We start from the raw sequence: 18,898 nt of genomic DNA, 5'->3' as shown, positions 1-18,898 counted from the left end.
TATTTACGCAAGGCCTGTAAAACTTCTTTCAAGTCGGAAATATGTTGTTCGCACAAATCAGACTTAACGACAATGTCGTCAACGTATACCTCCACGTTCCGACTGATCATATCGTGGAAAACGTGGTCCATTAGTCGCTGGTATGTGGCTCCAACATTTTTGAGGTCGAACGACATGACCTCGTAGAAAAAATTGTCGGAGTTTGTTCTGAACGCAGTCTTCTCCCGGTCGCGATTGTACATTTGTATTTGGTTATACCCTGAGTAAGCATCAAGGAAGCTCAAGATTTGATGGTCGGCCGCACCGTCGACTAGTTGGTCGATTGTAGGTAGAGGATACAAATCCTTCGAGCACACCTTGTTAAGGTCTGTGTAGTCTACACACATTCTCCATTTACCATTTGCCTTCTTGACCGTTACAACATTGGCCAACCACGTTGTGTAATGGGCTTTTTGAATGAAACTGGCTTGTACTAGTTTGTCTGTTTCCTCTTGTGCGGCCTTGCGCCGCTCTTCACCTAATTTTCTTTTCTTTTGGGCGATCGACCTAGCCTCTTTATAGACAGATAACCGGTGGGTGATAACATCCGATTTTACCCCCAGCATATCTGCAACAGTCCAAGCAAAAAGGTCAGCATTTTTCATTAATGTCTTACCAATTGCTTCTCGATCGTTTGGCTTGAGAGACGTTCCCATGTTCGTTTTGCGGTCTTTATCGCGGAGGAATATGAGTTGAAGATCTTCCCCTGCTTCCAAGGTAGTCAAAATCGAGATCTTACTTAGGATTGGAAAGATAAGCATGAATCGTAAAACGTAAGATCGTAACACAGATCGTAAGATCCTACAAATTTTATGGAATTCATAATTGAACCTCATAATATATAAAAGAGTACATAATTAGGTGTAACCATTTATTAGTAACAAAATATTGAGAAAATAATAGTCTATCTAAACCAAATAATCTTGTAAGTTAAATTCATATTCAGCTTCATGATTTCCATCTCCTTCATCATTCAAATCAGTCATGTCTAAGTGATGACTATGTAAAGATTCATCCTCTTCTACTTCAATAGGAACCAAGTTTTCATCCAAATCAAATGTTTCATTATGCTCATGCTCATCTTCCATAATCCACTCGTCATCGGATGAATAATCATCAATATTAATTTGAGTTGGTTTTCTTGTTTGCTTCTTCTTAGCTAATTTTGAATTAGCCATAACAAAAACAACATCATTCATTGTGCTTTGCTTTAGCCTATTTCTTCTCTTTGTGTGGACCTAAACAAATGCAAAGACAAATATTATAATTAATTTAGTTGATTAGTAGTAGACTACTAATTATATTCTAGAGATATATTTTAAGTTAACTTACCATCTCAAAGGATCTCCAGTTACGCTCACATCCGGAAGAGCTACATGTCAAGCTCAATACATGAATGGCAAACTTTTGGAGTTCTGGATATTCATCACCATAAGACTCCCACCAATCTGCGGGAGTCTTTAAATTGATTGACCTAGTAGCCATGGGACAACCAAAATTTTTTGCTCGTTTTTTGAAATCATCAATTTGAACATCAATGAGAGTTTGTTCATCCTCATCCTCCACCATCCTAGTTATGCATTCCATTAGACCACACTTCACCTCCAAATCTGCTTTAAATCCAGGACGATAATGCATTTGAGGGTAAAGAAAATAACCTGCAGCATGCAAAGGCCTATGAAGTTGCTTGTCCCACCTTTCATCAATGATGTTCCACAAAGGCAAATAGCTAACCAAAATATATTACATTGAGTTAGTTTTTTGTTTTTGAATTTCAAAATCTCCATCTCAACAAACAAATACATAAAATACCTTTTTTTGACACCATTGAAAGCTTTTTGTATCTTCTCTTTAGCTTGGTCCATTGCTTCATAAATGAAACCCATGGCTGGCTTTTGATCCGAATCAACCAATCGAAGCACTTCAATGAGAGGCAATGCTCCCTTCAAACATATTATGACATTCTTCCAAAAATTTTGGTCTAAAACCACCTCTTCAACTATTTTTCCATCATTTGTTTTAGCAAATTTGCTAGACTTCCATTCATCACTAGTAAACATTCTGATTAAAGCTCCCTTATTCTCATGGAGGCACCCTAATGTAAAAAAAGATGTAGCAAACCGAGTAATACCCGGTCTTACCAAATCTCTTCCCTTTGTGAAATGTTGAAGTAGAGATATTAGAGAAGATCTTGAATAAATAAAGGTAGTAATTTTTTTACCTTTTGGAATGGTCTCCTCATGGATTGAGATTTTCTTCTCATAATCCTCCAACATTAAATCCATACAATGTGCAGCACAAGGTGTCCAAAATAACTTTTTTTCTCTTTGTCATCAACATTTGACCAGCAGCTTTGTAGTTTGCTGCATTATCAGTGACAACTTGAATGACATTATCTTCCCCCACCTCTTCAACAATGTTGTCCATCATCTCAAAAAACTTTCTCAGCTGTTTTAGATATAGCAGATGCATCTATGGATTTTAGAAATACGGTTCCCTTTGGGCTGTTCACCAAGAAGTTTATTATTGTCCTTCTTTTCTTATCAGTTCAACCATCAGTCATAATCGTACATCTCGTTTTCTTCCATTCATCCCTATGTGACTGTAGAGCAAGTGATGTATTTGTAACTTCCTCCTTCAAATATTTGACTCTAATGTCATGATAGGATGGAGGTTTAAATCCAAGACCATGTCTTTAAACCAAATCAAACATAGCAGTGAATTCTTCACTCTTTGCCACATTGAAAGGTATATAATTGTTATAAAAGAACCTAGCAATTGCTTGACATGCCTCCTCTCTAATACTTTTTTAAACAAGTTGTTGATGGTAGTTTGCCTATTCTTAAAAAATTTTCTGCCACTGGGACTATTGCTGGATTGAGTGAACTCTTCCTCACTGTTTTTTCTTTTCTCACCAGCTTTTGCCATTTCCTCATCATTCAAAGTAAAACTTGATTTCTTATTTAATTTTTGTTGCAAACCAACAACAATTTCTCACATCTCCTTTTTAACTTCATCAGGAGCATCCTTGCATGCTCCAACATCCTTTTGAGTACCGGCCAAGTGATGCTTCAATCGATAAACTCCCCCGATTAATACCTTTTGACAATATTTGCATTGAAGTTGTCTAGTATCCCCAGCAACTGAGATACAATGCTTCCAAGCAACATCACTCCTATTTCCTGGAGCATTTTTGGGAGTCACTGTCACGGGTATAGAAGTCATTGTAATGATGGGAATTTGGGACTGCAGTTTGGGTTGCAGTGGAAAAAAAAATAGAAGAAAAAAAAACTGCACTTGGTTGCAGTGAGAAAAACAGAGAAAACAAAACTGCACTTGGTTGTAGTAAGAAAAAAAGAGGAAAAAGAAGCTGCACTTGATTATGTAGAAAAAACAGAGGAGAGCAGGACTGCAGTTGGGAACTTGAAAGGGAAGGGGAGAGGAGTGAGAAAAAAAGAGGAAAAAAATCTGCACTTGGTTATGTAGAGAAAAAATAGAGGAGGGTGGTACTGCAATGGAGAAGTTGAAAGGGAATGGGAGAGGAGAGCGAGAGTCTGTTTGCATGACTTAATAATTAATTAAAAATTAATTCTGTTGAAGTTGTAACGTTTTTTAGTAAAAAATTAAAAATTTTACTGTGCAGTAACTGATTCTCACTGTGCGGTAAGTGGATTCTTTTTAGTTATTTGGGACTTTTATTTCATTGAGCCCATATATGCTGCTGCATCCATCTTAAACAGAGAAACCCTAATCCCAAACTATCCTATCTGCTGTTGCCACACCACAGCTACCGTGCCGCACTACGTCACGTCGCGACACTGTAAACGCTACCGTGTCGCCGCAACGATGATGTCAGAAGTGCTGCCTGTGGCGATTTCCAGTATCGTGAAACTCGACGATTCCACACGAGTTGCGATTTACAACGCCGATCCCACACGATCTGTAGAAATCGTATTTTTCTGGTGATCGCAGATCGGCACCATGAGTATACATCATAAAATCGTACGATCTTACGATGCAACTCGCGATTTTGACTACCATGCCTCCTTCCATCCGAGGGTCATCCAGCCGGGGGTCTAGGTCGACCAGAGCAACTAAGTGCCTTCTAGATCCTCTTCCTTTAGAATGTCTTTCTGGTGATCGATCTCTCCGCTCTGGGGATGGGTCGGTCGATGTGGTATAAAGCCTTCGGGTTGGCTTTACTTTCAAGCTAGCTACATAGCATTCTCACGCTATCTTCTGATCTACATGCACTGTGGCTATATCTCCATTGACCGAGGGGAACTTCATGGCTAAGTGAGGGGTTGAAACAATGGCTTTCAACCTGTTGATGGATGGATGACCGAGCAAGATATTATACAATGTATTGGCGTTGACTAGCAGGTATTGTACGTTAATAGTCTTGCTGAGGTAGTCATCGCCGAACGTAGTGAATAAATAAATGAATCCTCTCGTATCTACCCTTTCTCCTGAAAATCCAACTATCTGTTCGTTGTAAGGTTGTATCTCTGCCTCCGAAATGTGCATTTTCTTGAATGTCTCCCAGTAAAGGATGTCGATCGAGCTACCTTGGTCCACTAGGACCTTGGCGATTGTGAACTTGTCTATTTCCACGGTTATGACCATGGGATCGTCCTGAGCAAGATCAATTGCTTTGAAATCATCGTCGGTGAATGTGATTGGCGATATGTGTGATCGGCGGTGTGTAGAGGCCGAATGGACGGATTGGATCGCCCTTAAGTGCTTCTTCCTCGCCGAATTGGAACATCCTCCACCTGTAAAACCACCTGCAATGTAATTAACCTCTTGAGGAGGTGTGCCGAGTGACACTGGTCCGACAATTGTATTGATAACTGCCCGAACTTTCTGCTTAGTCCGACTTCTACGTTCGGGACTTTCGCTTTTAGGTCTCGTCCGTCTGACCAGACTTTCACTCCGTTTCCTTCTGTTTGAGCGACGATGATCGTCGCGAGTTCGGTCGTCTCTTCGTCCCGAACGTTCTCGGGGATCAAGGTCGCCCTGGGGCGATCTGGGCGCAGTTATGGTTGTCTTCACAAACTTGCGAAGGTGACCGGCCTGGACAAGTTCCTCTATTTTGTCTTTTAATGCCTGGCAACCCTTGGTCGTATGATCGTAGTTGCGATGGTATTGACAGCGTTTACCTGTGTCGGCATTGGGAGGAGTATGTGATTGTTTCAGTGCCGGGATTAGCCCAGTCTGCAGCGCTTCATCCAAAACTTTACCTCTTGGTACGACCAACGGAGTATAACTATGGAAGCGGGGATCCCGATTGGGACGATATCGGTCTCGGTCGGCCGATATTGTGGGAGGAAAAATTCCCTTATTTCTGTCTGTGTTCTCAACATGTGTTTTCCGATGATAGTCAACGTGCTCCTCGATTTGCATGAATTTTGTCGCTCTTGTCCTCAATTCGTCCATATTGTATGGTGGCCGTTTGATAAGGCTTTCTGTGAATCTTCCGGGTAGCATGGCCGAAACCAAGTGGTGCATAGCTATATCTAAATTCAGATTGCGTATGTCCATACAGACTTTGCTAAACCTGTCCATAAAAGCTCTTAGGGATTCCCCTGTTTCTTGTTTTACGTTAAGAAGGGACATGGAGGACGTCCGATGAGGTCTACTTGTAGCATACTGTGTAGTGAATTTTAATTCCAAAGCGTCAAAGCTGGCAATGGAATTAGGGGGAAGGTCAGAAAACCATCCGAGAGGGCCTTCCCTGAGCGATGTAGGAAAGACCTTGCACCACATCGTCCGATCAATCCTGTAGAGGGTCATTTGTGTCCTGAAGATGTTCAGGTGTTCGTCCGGATCCGTGGAACCATCATAGAGGTTCATGGTTAGACCTTTCCATTTGTTGGGGGAGAGGAGTGACTATTATATCATAAGTGAACGGGTGGCCCCTTGGGTTTACTACCCTGTTCGGGATTACCTGCCTCACACTTTGGTGGGTTTGTTGGACGAGCGATGTGTGAGGCACTGTCTGGGCTACTGCTCTTGTCCCAGATTGATGTGGTGGTGGAGTAGGTGCACGTGAATGTCCTTCACGTTTAGACTGTTCGAGTCTCTCCATCAACCTTTTTGCTCTTTTAACCGAGTCATTTCTTCCGCATGTCGCTGGCGTTCTTCTTCCTGTCTTTTCTTCTCCTCCTCCTTTTTGAAGCAACTCCTGCATCTGGGCTTGGAGAGTTTGGAGCATCATCCTATGTTCTTCCGCTGCATTGTCATTATTGGTGTTGTTTGCTGTTGAAACCATCTTCACTCGTTGGAATCCTTAGGTCTGGGAATAGTGATCACTCGGCCCCACGGTGGGCGTCAATTGTACCTGTATGGATATTAGGGACTGAGCAATGTTGGTCCACGTCGATACACAATGATTACCGTATCCTTAGCTGTCCTATTCTTCAAGTCTCTCTTCCTCTTCGCGTGCTTCAGCCGATCGGCGGGGGTACCTTTTTCCCCTTTCAGAAGTTTCTTTTGTAGGTTGACTTGGGCTTTGGCCATCTGGGCCAAGCAATTGATGGCTAGAGACATGCTTAGTGGTCTCTGGGTCGTGCCTGGTAGTTTCCTGAGATCCAGAGAGTGCTCTAGAAAACGTGTCTGACTTGTTCAACGAAAGTTGTAACTGCTTGTTCCACGTGTAACTACGTTCTTTATTCAATTAAGTTCTTGATTTTTGATCTTGGCTTTATTTCGAGTAGCAAAGTAGAGACGCAATTTATTCCATATTTGAAAAGCAGTTGAGGCCAACCATGTTAATGAGCAGAGGAGTGGTCATGGAAGCCAGAAGCCATGCAACAAGCAGCTGGTCTTGTTGTTCATACTGCGCAAAATCTGGATTGAGTATGTTACCGAACGCATCTTCTGTGGAGAGATATTTGGGAGGGTAATCTTGATTGTCCAAGAACTTGGTAAGTTTCATTGCTTTAACCGTGGCAAGAACTTGTTGCTGGCAAATCAGAAAGTTATCTTCATAAAGTTTGATTGATATGGGAGTATTGAAGGTGTGGGGAAGAAAAGGGGAAGGAGAAGAAAAATGTTCAGAGTTGATTGTAGAAGAAAAAGTAGAAGCCATGGTTAGACTCAAAGAGCCCTTGATACCACGTTAGAAGAGAAGAGAGAAGGAAAGAAAATGTTCATTCATAACCATAAGTTTCAGAAATAGAAACTTATATAGTGGGAGTACAACACAAAACAGAATACAAAGGAAGACAGTTGTAACAGTGTTATCATAGGTTACTCTTATGGTGATATTTAGGAAAGAAGCAGGGTGGAGATGTACCCTTTAGAAAACCATATCATAAGTTAGATTTGATAATCATGACAGTAACTTATTTTTCACAGCCAGTTTCCGTTATAGTCAAAATCAGTTATATATAACCTGTTATATTATAGCCTAAAACCGGTTACATAGCATAACTATCTTCTGATGATCATTTGGGGGCAACTTTTTGAAACATGCACACTGATATGCTACAAACTACAATGTTTCCGTGCTTGAGAGGGTAGGTCTTCGTGATTGATTTAAGTTAAGATGATGGTTTTCTTCTCACTTGTCTGTTGTAGACATTTGTTTCATCAAGAACTAGATATCTCAAAAGCTTAAGCTGTTAGTTGAAAATACATAATTAGTTTTTCTTTTTCTTAATACAATTAACATATATCATGAATGAACTATCTTAAAGGCTTACGCTATTAAATAAAGATGCATGAATGGCTTTCTGATACATCTCTAACAGTAGTTTTAATTGTGTATGTACTATGAATTGAATAACTCAAGCAACTCGAAGAATTTTCAGATCAATAACCTTATAACAGATGTGCTACTAATTACCTTATGCAGATATATTTAAATCCCATGATTGTGATGCACATGGCCGAAAGATGTTGAAGTCTCTCGGAAAAGTTATTATCCCATCGAAGGTCTGCATAAGAGGGTGGAGGGTAGTAACCTGAGAAGGTCAGAGCAAGGCTTTCCAGGTGATCTATTTATTGAAGTGGTTAAACCTTGTTTTATTAGTAATGATCCCATGTTTGATTCTAAAAGGGTATTTGCACAAGACACTTTGTGGTTTTGTCTTGAAAATGTTCTGTTGTTGCTTCATCCCTTTATGCTATTTGTCATGGAGGAGTTGTGGCAGCCCCTTTTAACCAAGGGAATTCAAGAGGGTTGATTTGGTCTGGCGGCGAGGGACCTGTAATCACAGTGGCACCATAAAAAGAAGGAAGCAATTCTATGTGGCTTGACTTCAATGTCGAAAATTTGAATTGATTTTGCAAAAGTGAAGCCAATCAAAACATTTTAAGCAGCTATCCATCACCTGTGGAGGTTAAATTGGTCTGCAGTTTTTTCCCCATTATTTTTATTATTCTCTTCTGTTGAACATGCTTTTGGTGTTACATATTTATGTAAACAATATTTTCCCAAAGAAAAAAAGGATAATCATACTTTGTATCACTTTCTGATTAATTTGTTGATTTTTAAAGTTAGTGCTGGAACTTAGTGCTGGAACAATGAAAGTGTGTGCTGAATTCTCTCAGCCACTACCAAAAGAAAGACATGACAGGTATGGGGAAGGAGTGGTAGTTGATTTCAACTTCCTCAGTATACTTTTTATATCTCAACTTACTCAAAATTTGAATTAATATTGAAACATGTTTCCTCACTCCAAAAAGCACTAGCAGCTTATTTCAGTTAAATCTCAACCAGTTTCTCCACTAATTCGATTGTTATTCAATCCAACATTCTTTTCTGATTCCAAAATGATACTTATGTTGTTAGGAAACCAGCTTTACTCTCTGCCTAACACAGGTGTTGCTGAGATTATTCATAGCTATAAACTAGAGTTGTAACTCTAGCAAATGCATCCTCTAAGTTTCACAAGCTTCCCAAAATTACTGTCACACTTCATGCATCCCTTATTTTGTTGAGCAATTTTTCAACTGTTTTGGAACATACTAATGCATAGGGTATCATAGTGTGACACTAGTTCACTTCATCACATTTAACATTATTTTTACTTGTAATGTGATATTGATGATCATCCTATAAATGAAAGCCTTTCTGGTTGGTTATCTGGAGCCCCACAGAACATATCCAGAAGCTCATAAGTAAAGTCAAGAAAGTAATTAAGTTTATCTTGTTTATCCATGATATCATGATAGTTCTGTATATGATACATCAATGTCCTTTGCATTTTTATAGGATTTTATTAATCGAATACTCAAGTAATGCTTAATTGCAAACACACCACTGGGAACGACTTTAAGTATTTTTATAATAATTATTTTAAAATTTATATTTAAAGTGATTTCTAATTAATTGATAAAAGTTCTAAATACTGTGCATGAACAACATTTATCTAATTACGAACTATTTGTATGATAAGTTAGTGAACTTGTTAAACAATTATTTTAAAAGCTATTCCTGCTGCTATCTAATTAACAGTATGTGCAACTTTTTGTATTCACTTTTTGTATCTAATTAACATACTCAAAAGTTTATGTATGAACAGATACTAAAAAAATATCTATACTGGTGGCACACAATCAGCCATTTTGGAAGTTAGGAGTAAAGTTTTCTTCCTCGTACGTTGACCAGTCATTAGAATCTCTCAGAAATTGGAAACTTACACGCCACAATATTGGTAACTTGGTTTTGGCTATTTTAAGAAGGAACGGGTCTTCAAACCGTGGTACAACCGTGTTCAAGTGGGCAACGTGGCTCATATTGTAAGGTAGAGAAAGGGATTTTGGTTTCTGAAGGAAAGTTTGAAAACATACTTTCTATTTCTAAGAGTCTCTCTTCAATTATTGCGGCATTATTGCGTGGTCAGGGGTCAATTTTTTCAACATGCTTCAATCCTTGAAGAACTGTTGAGATTATTACAAGTTTCTATTTAAGTAGATTGACCCAATCCAACTCAGGACAAGGAGTTCTCATTCTTATCTGCTTTTTTCAAGCTAACCTTGCATTTTTAAAATGGATGAGGATAAAGTGTGGTCCTAGTTTGCTGATGGACTCATCTTACACTTGGCAAAACAACTAAGGTCCAGCCATTACAGTTCTGTGGAATCTGAGGTTTTACCTTTAACACATTCTACTCACGTTGAGATTCCACTTTAACAAAAACCAGATTCTTCTTTTATTTAATTTACATATATAAACTTGAAGGGAAAGGAAGCATTTGATGCATATAATACTTTGACAAAAAGGGTTACAAAAGAAAATCCTCTTAGTCCCTTTAAATCTTTCTACCTATAACTGGTATCCGTACTAATAAAAAAACCAGTACAGATACTCCACACTCCTAAACTTGCAACAAAAAGCAAACCAAACACGTTATTAGATTGAGAAACTCCATAGTGACACCTCAGTGTCTTGAGCTCCCAGGTCAGCATCTTCGTACTTATACCCTAAGCAATGTGATGGGGACATGAACACCATGTTCCTCAGCAACTCAAGCATATCCAACTCTTGCTCTTCTTGATCTTCCTCCATATAAAACACACCTTGTTCCATCGTTGTTTTCGTCACCGCCTCCACGCACTCTTGCCTTGTGTTAGTGTTTTCCAAAGTTTGGTCTGGTCTGAAAGCTTCAGCAGCTTCTGCTGCCGCCTTTTGTATATCTTTGGCGCTGGCACTAGCAGGGGCTGGTAGCCGCCACCTCGAGTCGGCAAAGTTGAGACACGCATACCGACCCCTGAGAGCCATCGCCGCCACATCGTGTGCCCGCGCCGCCATCTCCGGCGTGGGAAAAGTCCCTAGCCAAATCCTGCTCTTTTTGTTTGGCTCCCTCACCTCACAAACCCATTTGTCTGAGTTCCTCCTCCTCACTCCGCGGTACACAGGGTGGCGCGTCTCCCGGAACTTCTTCCGGCCCGCCCTCTTCTTGGGATGCCTGACTGCCAACCGAACCTCCTCGTCGGAGAATGCCACATGGCGAGAGGTCTCCGAAGGTGGCGATGAGGAATCCAAAGAAGTTGAGTGCTCAGAGGAAACATGGTAGAATCCAAACATAGTATACTAGAAAGAGGAGGTTAAAAGGTTTTGGTTGTAGTGAGTTTAATGATGTAAAGGGTGTGTGTTTGATGTTGTTCTGTTTGAGTAGGAGTGTTGGGTGGTTATGGTGAAGCATATATAGATGAAGGGTTTGGTTTGGAGAGAGAAAGAGGCAACACGGAGTGTGAGAGTGAGATTTTGAGTGTTTTGAGAGGAGACAGCTGTGATTGGGTTTTGACTGACTCTGAAAGCGAAAGAGGAAAGTGACGAGAAAAAGTGTGAGTCAGTGAGGTTAGAAAAGTGGGAGTTAATCTGACATGTGTCTGTTTGACAGAGTCGTTGGATATTGTGTGAGATTAGGGAACAGTGACACTCTTCAATACAATATTATCTTCCCAAAACCATTTTTCCAAAATCATATCTATCCTACCATTGTTTTTTTTTTAATAAAACATTATATTATAATAAAATAATAATTTATTTGAGTATAAAGTGAATATGAAATAGGAAAATTATGCTTTTACAATCTTAGGTTTTGTTTGATTAGGGATGAGATGTTTGAAGAGTCGAGGGAATAGATGACGGAGAGGTAAATACAAAGAAATTGATTGTATATGGATTCAGATATGTCATATTAGATTTGTAAGAAATAGATTTGCAATAAATGTTTATTGAAGTTTGTGAATGATGAGATAGTTGTGTGAGGTTTTTTAATTTTTTTAAAAATATAAAATATAAATTTACAAATTTATTTTGTATTTAAAATTATTTAAATAATAAAATATAAGATATTTTTGTGTAAATTTGAATTAATTAAAATATTTTAAATTATCTTCAATATCAATAAATAATTTATTTATTTCGTTAACATTTAATGATTATTTTCGTAAAAATACGAGTTACTTAATATTATCAAAAATGAAAAGAATTATAAACATAATATTATCTAAGTATATATAAATTTTATTGTTATATTTATTTATACATTTTTGAAAAAAAAAATTATTCATTGATTTAAATTGTATGTAGATACATAATCATGTAGATATTTTAAAAGATATTTTATAATAAAAAATGTTATATGCAGAGTGAGTTGTACAACAAATCTATTTATAAAGAAAAATATATAAAACAAAGTATGAAATAATATGATGAAAAATAATAAAAATAAAAAGTATTATTTATATATATTATTACATGGATGACAAAACAAAAAATCAAGAAAAAATCGAGAAAATACCACCATCTTACGTGATTTTTCCCTCAAATCTTTGCATACGAGGAGAATGAGAGAAATTACTATTGACACGGAACCACTCTCCTCATTCCCTCCACACCCCGTTATCCAAACCATAAATATGTCTCACATTCGTCTTCTTTAACGGTGAAACCCTTTAAGCAATTCTTAGAGTTTATATATAATTCTTGATATGATAATTTTAGAATAAAAATATAATACAGTAAAATTAAATGATATGTAAAATAATAATATTGTTGAATGTAGAGTGGATGTAGAAAATCCTCCATAACCCCTGAACTTCAAACTTCTACTTAATCTTTTGATAATTTTAACACCACATCAAAAGGTTTTACACCCTCCTTTAAGATACTACAAAAAAAATTATTAAATAAAAAATAATTTTAGAGATAAAACAATAATTAGTCATTATATTGACTAAATTATATATTATTTTAGAGATTAAAAAACTTATTGGTATATAAATTAATTTTTATTATTAATAAAATTTATAAATTAATATCAAAATTGGTATCGATTAACTACCAACTAATTTAGATTATAAAATTAGTAGATTAAACTTTGATAACTACTTAAATACTAATTAAATATTAATTTAAAAATTACTTTAAATACATATAATTTTTAATGTATAAAATAGTATTTAATTTAGTCGATACTATCAACCTTAACTAGTACTACACCCATAGGTTATCATTTGAAAGGTAATAATAGGAGTTTTGTTATGTACTATCTTCGAAAGTGTTACATTCATAATTTTTTGAGAATGTTCATGCCGCACTTCTTTGATAATCTTCCAAATTTTAAGAATTTGTGGTATAACACTTGTTAGTATTGTGCCCCTTGACTCCATAGAAATCACACCATGCATCACGATGTGCCTCTAGCTGTTTTTCGAGCCTCTTTAGGAATGTTAACAACCTTGTGACCTGCACCTCCTTTAACATTTGACCTCTTTATATATTCAGGTGGGTTGAATGAAGTTTTGCACTAACTTGCCTTTCATCATGGACATGATAGTGTTGGTTATTGGATGAGGTTCATGAATCTGAATGTCTCTAACCACTGTTAGAGTCCCAACGTGGGGCTTTGTAAGAGCCACCATTGTTTTACTTCTCTTCCTGTCTTTTTTCTCGCCATGACTCGTTCACTCTTTATAAGGGAGGCTGTTTGTGATATATATCATCTTGTCCATGTTTTCTGCAAGTTGTTAAATCAATGACTCTCCAAATGGATCCACCCAGAGTCCCTTCACAAAGGCTTCCACGAAGACGAGCTCATTAGGCTGCTGAACTTTATCATTCATACTGCAAAATCTTCTCAAGTACTCCTTAACAACTCCACAATATATTGTTTTCACATTAAAAATATCACTAACTTTAGGCAATTTTGATTTAATTGCCGCAAATTAAGTGACAAACATTTTGGAAAAATCCCTAAACAGCTTGACTATTCCAGTGTGTTGAAACACTGCCAGCTAAGATACTGATAACTATCACTTATGGATATTTATTGATAAAATAATTATAATTTGACACCTATTTATTAATTCAAACATTTTTACATATTTTGTAATTATAATATGAATAAGAACAATTTATTACTAAACTTGTGTTAATTTCATGATTCTAGGAGAGGATGAAGATGAAAGGGCTAAATGAGAATATACAAGATGAAAAAGGAAAGTTGGAACGCTTAAACACTTACCCAAACTCGCCTAAGCCAAAAACACTCCAGAGGAACTTGCCAAAGTGAGCCCAATCTTGCCTCCACAGAAGTTGAGTTTTTTCTCATCCACTCACCCAGGCGAGAGAAGTCACTTGGCCCAAGCCCAACTAGGTTAAATATGAGGCATGAGACACAACCCTAGATATCATTGGGAGAACAGAAAGTGATAGAAAACACTAGAGGAGACAACAATCAAGGAGAAAACATCCTAAATCTTCTTTTCTTGCTTGTTTTCCATGCTTGTAATGACCAACATGAGTGACTAATTCTAACCTTTGGGATTGAGAGTAATCTGTTCAAACTCTTATGTATTAAGGTGATATTTAAATATAATATTTTGTTTTTGATTGATGATTGATATTGTCATTTTATTCTTAATACTTGTTTTATTATGATTTTGATCCTTAGATTTGATTGAAAAGTACTTCAAAGCATCTGACCTAAATGGTAATACTTAACATATTTTGAATGTTATGAATAGATTTGAAATGTTAATTGCTATCAACATCTGCTCGTAAGGATAAGCAAGAATTTTTTATAAATATGTAAGGAATCGATATTTAGGAGACTATCTTAATAATTTTTATATGTGAGAAATCGATATGAATAAACTTTATACAAGCATCAATATCAATCAAAGATATAACATTATTATGTTTTTCAAAATACAAAAGAGTGAGAAGAATGAATCCCAACTCCATTTTTTCCAATTCAATCAACCAACTCTTTACTTTATTTACAATTCTTGCAATGCCACATACAACAAACATCCAACAAAATTTAATTATTGTTTTCTATTTAGTGAATATTTTATTTTGAAAATTCAACTATTCCTTGTGGGTTCGATATGTATTCGTTTTTATGGATAAATTATTACTTATGACACAGTACACTTGCCATAAAATAGTCATCAGATACTAACAAACATCTTACAAATTACTCCATTTATTCCTCCAATAATCAACATTTGGGCCAAAAACTTTTAATGTGGACTTTTGGATCTTGATAGCCAATGAATTGGTCAATCGTATGGACTAAATAATGAACCGGAATTGGTTCATTCATGACCTTCGACAAAAAAGAAAAATATGAAACTCATGTTGAGTGACTTGGACTTTGAGGTCATGCCTCTTGCACTCTTCTTGTTGAGGTGCTCATTGTAACTCTTTATTCTAGCTACACAGTTCCTCTTGCTTTGTTGAGTTGTCCTAATACTTCTTCATGCCTCATCTGCTTACTAATTTAGGTTATTTATCATTCATGATTTGTTGCAAATTGGACATATATACACCATTATTTTGAGAACTTGAACATGATCCTCGCATGATGTACCCATAATTTTTTTAAAATTAATTTCTTACAAATCAAGACTACTTTTACCTGTCCTATGAGTGCAAAACATGTTCCAACTAAGAATAAAGTGTTCTCAAACCAAGCATTCAAATTACATTTCAATTTAAGTTATTTATAGGTGTAAAAACACTTAATATAAACCTTTTTTTTTTTGGAAAGTGGGTCTTTCTAAATAATATAATGCCAAATAGAGATTCTTACCTTAAGTTAATATGGTATAAAGTCGTGCGATGTATTTTTTTATCGATAAAAAAACTATAAGAAAATGATATGTAAGAAAAAGATATATTTCTTATTCTCTTGTGTGTATTTACATCACTCAATGTATAATAAATATATACAAGTGTATGGAGACTTTATCTCTCCAAATTACAACTTAATCATGATTCTATAATTATTAAATTAATTACATAATATTGTGTACAATATCGCATAATATTGCATAATATCATACAATATATTGCATACAATAATTGTGTATAATTTGATAATTATTATTTCCTTAATACTCCCCCTCAAGTTGGTAGGTGAAGATCATGAACCCCAACTTGTGTCGCAGTGTCAAAAACTGTTCCTTGCCGAGTAAAAATATCTGCGAGTTGATACTGTGTCGGTACATACGAAAGACTGATTATCCCAGCTTGTAATTTTTCTCGCACAATATGACAGTCTATCTCAATGTGTTTTATGCGTTCATGAAATACTGGGTTTGCTGCTATATGTAATGCTGCTTGATTGTCACAGAAAAGTTGAGTTGGCAAGTTACATGACACCTTTAAATCCTGCAACAGATATCGCAACCAAACTATCTCCAAACAAGTATTGGCCATCGCGCGGTATTCTGCTTCCGCGGAGGATCTTGACACGTTTGTTTGTTTTTTTGATTTCCATGAAATAATAGAGGGACCAAGAAAATAACAATACCCAGATACTGATCTCCGAGTTGTCTGACAACCTCCCCAGTCTGAGTCGCAATAAGCTGTCAATGTCAAATTGTTCTCAGAGGGCAATAACAATCCTTGTCCCGGTGATTACTTTAGGACTCGAATTGCAGCATCCCAATGAGGTTTCCGTGGAGCCTGTATATATTGACTTAGGGTCCGAACAGAAAATACTATATCAGGCCGAGTAACCGTGAGGTATATCAGTCGTCCCACAAGTCGCCTGTATTTGACTGGATCCTTTAACAACTTTCCACCGTCTGGTGTGAGTTTTAAGTTTTGCTCCATTGGAAATTTGTCTGGACGAGCACCTGTGAGTCCCGTATCCTGCAAAATATCAAGTGCATATTTTCTTTGTGACATGTAAATTCCAGCTTTGGAACGGGAAAATTCGATCCCTAGAAAATATTTTAAGTCTCCAAGATCTTTAATGCGAAATTGTTGTAAAAGACAGTCTTTAACACGCTGAATTTCTGTCAAATCATTTCCTGTCAAGAGAATATCATCCACATAAATTAAAAGAGCAGTAAATGATGAGTTATTCTGTCTTGTGAATAGAGAGTAGTCTGTCTTGGACTGTTGAAATCCTGCAGATTTAATCACATGAGAAAATGTTGAAAACCATGTCCGGGATGCCTGTTTGAGACCATAAAGGGATTTGTTGAGTCGACATACAATGTTCTCCCCCTGTCGATGATGCCCAGGTGGCAAGTTCATGTAAATAATTTCATGCAATGTGCCATGTAAGAAGGCATTTTGCACATCCAGCTGGTGAGTAAACCAATTTCTAGCTGCTGCAATGGTGAGGAGGCACCTCAAAGTTGTTAATTTTGCTGTTGGTGAAAAAGTTTCAGAATAGTCAACACCTTCAATCTGAGTATACCCTTTGCGACAAGGCGCGCCTTATATCTGTCGACGCTACCATCTGAGTTGTACTTTATTTTATAGACCCATTTGCATCCGATGGGTTTCTGCCCAGCGGGTAACGGTGTCAAGGTCCACGTTTGATTTAGCTGCAAGGCGGAAAGCTCTTCGTCCATTGCTTTTTGCCAATTTGGATCAAGGATAGCTTGAGCATAAGTGTGAGGTTCTTTGGTGGCTGTGATATTAGCAAGATATGCACTATGTGTAGAAGAAAATCATGAATTAGAAAGAAAATGATGCATAGGATACCTGGTTCCATTCTGTCGGTCTTGGGCAGTGGTCGAATGATTGGCTTGGGATCCCGTTACGTAGTCTTGAAGCCAGGAAGGTGGGGTTGATGTGCGACTTGATCGTCGAACAGGAAGGTTGGCTGGAGAAGGTTCGGTAATAGGTGCTGGAGAAGGTTCAGTAATGGGTGCAGGACTTCCTGGCGTGGGAGAAGAAGGTTGATCTGCTGGAGGTTCACTAGGAGAAGATGGTGGATCAAGGGAATGTTGGACAGGAGTGGGTAAGTCAATGTCAATGGCGGGCAAAATATCTGGTAATGGATGCGAGGATTGCGTCTGAGAGTGTTGACAGAATGGGAAAACACTTTCATGGAAGGTGACATCCCGACTTGTAAAAAAAGTACCTGCATCTATATCAAATAATTTGTATGCTTTTTGACTGTGAGGATAACCAATGAAAATGCATTTTCGGGCGCGCGGATCAAATTTTTGCTTAGGTGAAACAACAGTTGCGTAACACAGGCAACCAAAAGTTTTTAGGTGAGAAAGTGAAGGTGGTTGACTATATAGTAGCTCAAAAGGTGATTTATTTTTTAGTAAAGGTGATGGCAAGCGATTAATGATATATGTGGCGGTTAAAACGCATTCTCCCCAAAATTCTAATGGTAAATTGGACTGAAATAGGAGGGCTCGTGCTGTGTTTAAAACGTGTCTATGTTTGCGTTCTACTACTCCATTTTGTTGAGGAGTGTAGACGCAAGGGCGTTGACATTCAATACCCTTTTTGAGAAAAAAATCATACATTGAAATAAATTCCAATCCGTTGTCAACGCGAATGGTTTTAATAGATGTCTGAAATTGATTTTGTGCAAATGTAATGAATGACTCTAAGAGATGTTGGGTTTTAGATTTGTGATTCATAAGAAATAGCCAAGTACATCTAGTATAGTCATCGGCTATAGTGAGAAAAAAACGTTTTCCAAAATGAGTTGGGGTTTTATGAGGACCCCAAATATCACAATGCAATAAATTGAATGGAGAATGAGATTTTATTGTGCTTAAAGGAAAAGGTAGCCTTGTATGTTTGGCTTTGGGACAAACACTACAATTATTATGAATGGAAATGAGATTTTTATTGATAGGTAGTAATGAAGATGCAAGTTGTAGACGCGCCGGAGAAGGATGTCCGAGGCGCTTGTGCCATAAATCAGGGTCGGTCGAAATTTGAGATGCGTGGGCTTGGTTTGGAAGAGGGGACATGTAGTATAAGCCTGCGTATTGTTTACCCGAGCCAATCATCCTCCCTGTGGCCAAGTCCTGCAAGATGCAACCATGTGGAAAAAGAACGACACAACAATTCAGTGCACTGGTTATCTTACTAACAGACATAAGATTTAAATTAAAAGAA

At 37.3% G+C, this 18,898-nt stretch overlaps 3 protein-coding genes across 3 annotated transcripts; all 3 read right to left on the bottom strand.

Annotated features, from left to right (window-relative positions):
- Positions 1 to 910: 910 nt before the first annotated feature.
- Positions 911 to 9,305, bottom strand: LOC137838831 (uncharacterized). Its single transcript, XM_090301689.1, has 3 exons — positions 1,852 to 9,305; positions 1,372 to 1,768; positions 911 to 1,277 (listed from the first exon to the last, which is right to left on the bottom strand). Exon 1 carries the CDS (start codon positions 5,893 to 5,895, stop codon positions 4,267 to 4,269), a length of 1,629 nt encoding a protein of 542 aa, XP_090157815.1. The 5' UTR covers positions 5,896 to 9,305; the 3' UTR covers positions 911 to 1,277; positions 1,372 to 1,768; positions 1,852 to 4,266.
- LOC150028106 (uncharacterized) lies at positions 948 to 3,264 on the bottom strand. Its single transcript, XM_090301049.1, has 5 exons — positions 3,139 to 3,264; positions 2,385 to 2,487; positions 1,852 to 2,134; positions 1,372 to 1,768; positions 948 to 1,277 (listed from the first exon to the last, which is right to left on the bottom strand). The coding sequence occupies exons 1-5, from the start codon at positions 3,262 to 3,264 to the stop codon at positions 948 to 950; spliced, it is 1,239 nt and encodes a 412-aa protein (XP_090157175.1).
- An 873-nt stretch (positions 9,306 to 10,178) lies between the features above and the next one.
- Positions 10,179 to 11,185, bottom strand: LOC137837686 (dehydration-responsive element-binding protein 1B). The gene has a single exon (XM_068646787.2). It carries the CDS (start codon positions 11,075 to 11,077, stop codon positions 10,403 to 10,405), a length of 675 nt encoding a protein of 224 aa, XP_068502888.1. The 5' UTR covers positions 11,078 to 11,185; the 3' UTR covers positions 10,179 to 10,402.
- Between the last annotated feature and the right edge of the window lie 7,713 nt (positions 11,186 to 18,898).

This window comes from Phaseolus vulgaris, chromosome 4, assembly GCF_051622355.1.
Source record: "Phaseolus vulgaris cultivar YP4 chromosome 4, ASM5162235v1, whole genome shotgun sequence".
Classification (NCBI taxonomy): domain Eukaryota; kingdom Viridiplantae; phylum Streptophyta; class Magnoliopsida; order Fabales; family Fabaceae; genus Phaseolus; species Phaseolus vulgaris.
The sequence above is the reverse complement of the archived record's forward strand: the minus strand, read 5'-3'. Positions and strand labels throughout refer to the sequence as shown.

Bases quoted from the DNA above. Each gene is read 5' to 3' on its own strand.
- LOC150028106 (XM_090301049.1), bottom strand. From the start codon at position 3,264: ATGACTTCTATACCCGTGACAGTGACTCCCAAAAATGCTCCAGGAAAT. The intron at 2,135-2,384 runs GTCAAATGTTGA...TTTTTACATTAG, and splicing joins AGCAAACTACAAAGCTGCTG to GGTGCCTCCATGAGAATAAG. The intron at 1,769-1,851 runs GTATTTTATGTA...TATTTTGGTTAG, and splicing joins TTCAATGGTGTCAAAAAAAG to CTATTTGCCTTTGTGGAACA.
- LOC137837686 (XM_068646787.2), bottom strand. From the start codon at position 11,077: ATGTTTGGATTCTACCATGTTTCCTCTGAGCACTCAACTTCTTTGGAT.
- LOC137838831 (XM_090301689.1), bottom strand. From the start codon at position 5,895: ATGAACCTCTATGATGGTTCCACGGATCCGGACGAACACCTGAACATC.